This window comes from Mandrillus leucophaeus, unplaced genomic scaffold, assembly GCF_000951045.1.
Source record: "Mandrillus leucophaeus isolate KB7577 unplaced genomic scaffold, Mleu.le_1.0 Scaffold55, whole genome shotgun sequence".
Taxonomy (NCBI): Eukaryota; Metazoa; Chordata; class Mammalia; order Primates; family Cercopithecidae; genus Mandrillus; species Mandrillus leucophaeus.
This window is the reverse complement of record NW_012105919.1, coordinates 2,176,866-2,184,331: the sequence shown is the minus strand read 5'-3', so window position 1 is coordinate 2,184,331 and position 7,466 is coordinate 2,176,866. Positions and strand designations below refer to the sequence as shown.

The window sequence follows — 7,466 nt, the reverse complement described above, 5'->3', positions numbered from 1 at the left end:
TTTTGTATTTTTAGTAGAGACCAGGTTTCACCATGTTGGCCAGGCTGGTCTTGAACTCCTGACCTCAAGTGATTGACCCACCTCGGCCTCACGAAGTGCTGGAATTACAGGCGTGAGCCACTGCGCCCAGCCACCTGACCTATTTTCCTACTACTCTTCCGTTTGCTCACCTAGCTCTACTGGTCTCCTTGTTGTTCTTCAAACATGCCCAGGATGGCCCCATTTCAGGGCTTTTGTACTTGCTGTTCCCTCTGCTTGGGACATCCTTCTTCCAGATAGCACATGGCTCCCTCCCTCATTCCTCCAGGTCTCTGCTCCTCAGAGAGGCCTTCCCTGACCACCTTGTCTAAAAGCTGCACTTCCAGCCTAGGCAAGATAGCAAGGCCCTCCGTCTCTACAAAAAATTTACAAAAAATTAGCTGGGTGTGGTGGCGCACACCTGTAGTCCCAGCTACTTGGGAGGCTGAGGTGGGAGGATTGGTTGAACCCAGGAGTTCAGGTTACAACAAGCTGTGATTGTGCCACAGCACTCCAACCTGCGTGACAAACAAACAAAAACAACAACAACAACAAAAACTGCACTCCCAGGCTTTCTGCCCCATTGCCTTAGCGTACAGTCCTAGCATGAATAACTTACAGAACTCATTTGTGTTGTCTTGATTCTTGGCTGCACCTACTTACCTGGTTCAGGAGCAGTGCCTGGCACACAGTAGGCACTTAGTGAGAGGCTGAACGATGGAGAGCTGAGCCTGGTCTGACCTGTTCTTCCTGCTTTCAGGCCAGGACTGAATAGTGATTGGGAGGTGGCAGGTGGTGGAGAAGAGGCGTCAGGAACAGGAAGTAAGGAAGGGTTCAAGGAGCTGGAACTGTGTTATTTTGGGCAGGGCAAAAACAACAGCAATTCCTATTTCTTGAGAGCTTTCTTTTGTGCCGTGCACTTTACATATCATGATCGTCTTTATTTTCCGGATGAAGAAACGGAGGCTTAGAGAAGTGAAATGATTTCTCTAAGCTCACACAGTGTTCAGTGGCCTAGTGCGACTCGAACTCAAGTCTGCCCCATTCCAGAACTTTCTTCACCTGGAGCCAGGGGAAGCTTGCGAGGCGCCCTGTCCGTATGGAACAGTGCTGTATGGAAATGTACTGGATTCAGCTGTTTTCTGCCAATTACACATTTTTCAGGAGTTAGAGCTATTTTTCTAATATAACTGGGAGTTAAATTTGCTAAACCTGGCAACCCAGGTTTAGCAAATACTTTTATTATTTGTAGAGATGGCGGTCTCCCTATGCTGCCCAGGCTGGTCTTGAACTACTGGCTCCTGCCTTGTCCTAGGGGGAGTTTGGACTTAAGCCTAGGACTTCAGCGAATGGCCCGCCCAGGATCCCCAAATGCTTTTTCCAGGCTAATCCACGACCTGAGCCGGTCCTTACCTTTGGAATCGCAATGAGCTTCCCGGGCTCGAATCCTCTTTTCTGGGCTAGGGCACTGGGGAGTCGAGAGCCACGAGCGGACCCTTTAAGAGTGATTTCGAGGGCGGGCTCACGGGGGCGTGGCGAATCCGGGGGCGTGCCGGTTCGGGGCCGGCCAATCGGGAGGCGGGAAGAACGCGAGGTCGGTCCCGGCGCGAGCAGGCTGGGAAGGGTTAAAGGGGCGCGCCCGTGGGTCGCGGACTGTCCGGTTGCTCCCGCCTCCTTCCGTCGGATCTGAGCTCTCCCGCGGCTGCGCCGCCCCGGCCGCCCAGGAGACAAAGCGCTGCTGCCGCCGTTGCCGCAACCGGGCCAGTCCTGGACCATGGCCGGGTCACCCCCCAGCCTCGCGCCTCCCGTCCCGTCGCCGCCCTAGGCCTGCGCTGCGAGGTAAGGCGGGCCTGGCGGGGGGACCTGCACCGGGACACGGGACCCGGGTCAGGCCGCCCTGGGCCTCGGGGTTCCCCGGCCACCTGGAGAGCGCGCTGCGGGGATCTTCCCTGCTGGGACTTTGCACCAGTGGTCACTTCTCCAGCTGCCGAGGCGAACTTGGCCGATGACCACCCTCCCCGCCCTCAGCCCATAGGGACATCTGCCGCTGTGGGGGACTGCGGACAAGCCCCCTATTCTGCCGCTGATCACCCATCTGGGGCCCTGACTGTCCTTTAAGGAACTTAAGAGAGCTGCCACGCACAACACACAAAGGGACAGAGAGCAGCCGGGAGCAGGGCCACACCTGGAGAAGCAGCCCCTGCCGTGGGCAAGGGGGCTGCCTGTGTCTGGACGGCGGTGCTGGCACGTCCCTGGGGTCCCTGCTGTTGCGCTGACGGACAGGCTGGTCTTCAGTGTTCTTGGCACACATGTTTTTCAGCCTGTGCCTGCCACACCCTCTTCCCCACGCCCGCTGCTGGGGGACACTGAGGGCAGCTGGATTCAACCCCAGAACCTGTGGTTCTGGCTTCTTTCGTTAAAGTGAGTGCCAAAATGCCATGCTTCAGTCTCCCCAGAGACCTGGGTTCCAGGGCCAGCTGTGCCCCTGGAGATCTTGGATGAATTATTTGCCTTTTTGACAGCTCTTTCCCTGAAAGCATTTTGCAAAATGACTCTTCAGGAGTAAATTCACTCAGCCCATAGAGGGATGGAAGTTAACATCCCCATTTTGCAGATGAGGCTGAGAAAACCCCGACTCACAGCAGCTAATATTTGCAATCCATTTCCCATAGTTTGCCAGTGGGTTTTCCTTCTTTTAGCTCATGGACCCTTGCTACACAGCCCATTTTAACAGACGAGGAAACTGAGGCTTGGAAAGGTGAAACGACTTGTCCAAGGCCTTCCAGCCTGGACCTGCAGAGGCAGGAACTTTGCCTTGGGAGCAGCACGGGGCCAGGCTCCCTCCAGCTTCCTGTCTGGCCCTGGGCTGTTGAATCAGCAGCAGTGCCCACAGCGGACTCTGAACTTCTTGGAAAACAGTGTGGGGAGATAAGGCAGGGACCAGGCCTTCGCTCCAGGCAAGGCTGGAGCCTGTGCCCCTGCAGTTTCCTGCCTTCCCTGTTCTGGTGGAGGCAGGGGTCATGGGCAGAGCTGGGTCCTGTGCCTGCTGGTGACTTTGAAGCAGTTTGGCCTCCATCTGGGCAGTGCAGGGAGGAGGTTTGCTGAGCAGGAGGGAAGTTGCTATTCCTTTGGCCTTGATGGGGTGGAGAGACCCCAAGATCGGCTCCTTTATTTGGGTGGCTTGCCTGGAGCATGTGATTCTGGGCACAGTTGTATGCCTCTGGCCAACTTATTGAACCTCCCTGTGTCCATTTCCACATCTGTGAATGTGGGGTGAGACCCCTTGTCATGGGGCCGTCGAGAAGTTTCAGAAGATACCTGCAGAATGAATCAAACAGCTATGTGAGCACCTACTGCATGCCTGGCACTGGAATTCAGACCACAAACGCCCCAGCTTTCCTAGAGCAGGCAAAAATGACCCAGGTATTAATAATTTCAGGTGGAGGCACAGGAGAGGGACTGGAGGGCCTCTTATGCATAGGGTGGCCAGGGACCACCTCTCTGAGGCGGTGACAGCTAGGCTGAGACCAAAGGATGGGGAACTGGCCTTGTGAAGACCTGCAGGCAGACAGCCGGGACCAAGTCTTGGAGGTGGGGATGTATCTGGTGTATTTAAGGAACAGAAAGGAGGCCAGGATGGCTGGAGCTGAGTGAACAAGGGGGAAAGAGGTAGGAAAAGGGAACTTGGAAGCCATGGGAGGCTTGGGCTGTTTTTTTTTTTTTTTTTTTTTTTTGAGGCAGGATCTCACTATGTCGCCCGGGCTGGAGTGCAGTGGCATGATCACTCCCAAGTTCAAGGGGTCCTTCCATGTTAGCCTCCCAGACAGCTAGGACTAGAGGCTTGTGTCAACATGCCCAGCTATTTTTTTTCTATTTTTTGTAGAGGTAGGGTCTTGCTGTGTTGTCCAGGCTGGTCTCTAACTCAAGCGATCCTCCGGCCTCAGCCTCCCAAAGTGCTAGCATTACAGGTGTGAGCCACCGCACCCTGCCTAAGGATTTAATTTTATGCTGAGAGAAGCAGGGAGCCATGGGAGGGTTTAGAGCAGAGAAGGAGTGTGATTGGACTTAATTTTCACAGGATCCCTCTGTGGGGAATGGATTTCAGTGTGGCTCGGAGAAAAGCCTAGGAAGGAGGCTTGGATCTTACCTTGAGGAACATGGACGGGTGGGGGGGCAAGGAGACTTGTGTGGAGGCTACAGCAACCGTTCCAGTGAATGGTGATGGGGCCTAGAATGGGGAGGTGGAGTGGACAGATTAGGCAACTGATTTGGAAGACGCTGGAGAAGGGGGATCAACTGGACTTGATATGTGATCAGATGTGGGGGTGAGAGGGAAACCAAGGGCCATTTGCTGAGATCAGAAGTATGACACGGGGACGTTTGGGGAAAAGCCAAGAAGAATGTGAACTGCAGCTGTGCTTAGCAGGCGTTGTGTGCCTGGCCCCGTGCTCCGCAAAGTCCGTGTAGTCACTGTATCATTGTCACAACAGCCCTGACTTAGGCACTGTTACGATCCCATTTTACAGATGCAGAAACGGAGGCCCAGAGAGGTTAATAGCCTGCCTGGGGTCCCCCAGCCCAGATGCTGCAGAGCTGACATTTGAATCCAGAGAAGAGCAAGCTGAGGCTGGAGCTGAACAGAGGGCAGGGAGGCGAGTGGTGGCCTGAGAGGTAGGAGCGGAACTGGGCAAGTGGGGTGGGAGGGTCCTGTGAGAACTGGGGCCAGCATCCACATGGGAGTTGATGGGTGGTGGTGTGGGGAATGCGTGAATCCCTGTGGCTTAGAGAGGGACAGCTGTATCTGAGAGGCAGGGTAGGGATTCAACACCTGGAGACTTTGGGAGCTCTGGCCTTGGCCCCCCACTAGATCAGGACAGACTGACCTCAGTTTCTTTTTTTATTTTAAGTTCCGTGATACATGCGCAGAACATGCAGGTTTGTCACACAGGTATACGTGTGCCATGGTGGCCTGCTGCACCTATTGACCTGTTCTCTAAGTTCCCTCCCCTCACCCCCATCACCCAACAGGCCCCCGTGTGTGTTCTGCCCCTCCCTGTGTCCACGTGTTCTCATTGTTCAACTCCTACTTATGAGTAAGAACATGCGGTATTTGGTTTTCTGTTCCTGTGTTAATTTGCTGAGGATGATGGCTTCCAGCTTCATCTGTTTCCCTGCAAAGGACATGATCTCATTCCTTTTTATGGCTGGATAGTTTTCCATGGTGTATATATACCACATTTTCTTTATACACTCTATCATTGATGGGCATTTTCTCAGTTTCTAAGTCACAATTCATGTTCCCTCTTCTAGGAAGCCTTCCCTGACTGCCTGTGTGGGTGACAGGAGGTGGCAAGGACAACCCCTTCCACCCTAGGTCAGGTAGTCCGACAGGGCCTCACTGCGGTCAGCTGCTCCTAGGAGAGCCACCACCCTGACCTCATTCCACCAGGCTCTGAGAAAGACGCCACCCAGGCAGGGCAATGAACACTGAGTGCCTACTGCGTACCAGGACTTTATATGCTTTGCCTCTTGAAAAATGTAGCTACCATCCTATGCAGGCTGAGGCTCTACAGTGGGAGATAAGGTGGGCTCTTAAAATGGCCGTGGAAAACCCCAAGGGAAGGTGGCCAGGCCAGGGACGCAGATGCCACCTCCCGATAAGTCCTTCCTGGCCAGCATTGCCCCATCGTATACTCCTTGGGGGAAAGTGAATGGGGTCACTGTGGCTGACGGCATGGAGTTAGAGTCCTCTATGCTAAATGGCATGGGACGCCCCCCTGCCCCTCCTTCCTGTAAGTCAGCCTAACCCTGGGTTTGCATGTTTGCCCAGATTCTTTCTTTTTTTTGAGATTGAGTCTGGCTCTGTCCCCAGGCAGGAGTGCAGTAGTGCGATCTCGGCTGACTGCAACTTCTGCCTCCTGGGTTCAAGCAGTTTTCCTGCCTCAGCCTCCCAGGTATCTGGGATTATAGGCACTCCCCACCAGGCCTGGCTTTTTTTTTTTTTTTTTTGAGATGGAGTCTTGCTCTGTTGCCCAGGCTGGAGTGCAATGGCGTGATCTCGGCTCACTGCAACCTCCGCCTCTTGGGTTCAAGCGATTCTTCTGCCTCAGTCTCCCAAATAGCTGGGATTATGGGTGTGCACCACTACACCTGGCTGTTTTTTTTTTATTTTTAGTAGAGATGGGGTTTTGCCATGTTGGCCAAGCTGGTCTTGAATTCCTGACCTCAGGTGAGAAGGATCGGCCTTGGCCTCCCAAAGCCCTAGGATTACAGGCGTGAGACACTGCGCTCAGCCCCTGTCTTATTTTCCACAGGACATGAGACTACCTGGCAGACATCTTATCTGTTAACTGTCTGCTCCCTTTCACTTGCCAGTGGCATTTCAACACCACAAGGGCAGGGACCCTGTCCGTCTTGTTTTTGCTCTATCCCTAGGCCTGGAACAGTGCCTGGCACACAGTAGATGCTTAATAAACATTCCATGAATGAAGTCAATCTCTACAAGTCTCTGAAGTTGGTTCCGCCCATATCCCTATTTCATGGACGGACAAACCAAGGTCGAACCACAGTCAGGGCTGGGACCTGGCAGAGACTGCAGAAGGCCAGCTGGTCTTGTTCTTGGGATGATGGAAACAGCAGCGCCTGAAATGAGGCCTGGGTTTGGATTTCAGCCCTGCCCAACCTGCTTTGTGACACCAGGGAAGCAGTTAACCTCTCTGTGCCTGTTTCCTCATCTGTTGAACCCAAGCCAGGCCAGTCCCTGTAACCTAAGGTCTATTGTGAGATCAAGTGAGTTCATCCCTCTGAAATGTCTGGCATGCGGCAGGAACTCACAACATTATTTCAGGGATACAGGAGGGCAGGAGGTTATGAGGCTGTCTGGGGAGGCTGGTGAGACCCAGGTTCCAGTCCTGTCTCTGCTCCTTAGGAGTTGTGGGCACATGGGCTGCCTGCTTCCACCCTGTGAGTGTCAGTTTCCTCATCTGTGAAACGGGGATGTAGAGTGGCCGCAAGGTCCCCTCGGGGCACTGGGTGACCTAGCATCAGTGGCCTTGTGCGTAACAGCCCTTCCATGGGGTCCAGGCCCCGGGCTCCCCTCCAGGCCCGGCGATTGCCGCCATGAAGCTGAACGAGCGCAGCCTGGCCTTCTACGCCACCTGCGACGCCCCAGTGGACAACGCAGGCTTCCTGTACAAGAAGGGCGGGCGACACGCAGCCTACCACCGGCGCTGGTTCGTCCTGCGCGGGAACATGCTCTTCTACTTCGAGGATGCGGCCAGCCGCGAGCCTGTGGGCGTCATCATCCTGGAGGGCTGCACCGTGGAGCTGGTGGAGGCCGCGGAGGAGTTCGCCTTCGCCGTGCGCTTCGCGGGGACCCGGGCGCGCACCTACGTGCTGGCCGCTGAGAGTCAGGCCGCCATGGAGGGTTGGGTCAAGGCCCTGTCGCG

At 54.8% G+C, this 7,466-nt stretch overlaps 1 protein-coding gene across 1 annotated transcript in view; it reads left to right on the top strand.

The window, feature by feature from the left end:
• Positions 1-1,679: 1,679 nt before the first annotated feature.
• Positions 1,680-7,466, top strand: part of FAM109A (family with sequence similarity 109, member A) — a 7,551-nt gene continuing 1,764 nt past the window's right edge. Inside the window, exons 1-2 of the mRNA XM_011997936.1 lie at positions 1,680-1,857; positions 7,102-7,460. Coding sequence (XP_011853326.1) covers positions 7,138-7,460 — 323 coding nt within the window. The 5' untranslated portion in view covers positions 1,680-1,857; positions 7,102-7,137. The remainder of the gene's footprint in view (positions 1,858-7,101; positions 7,461-7,466) is intronic.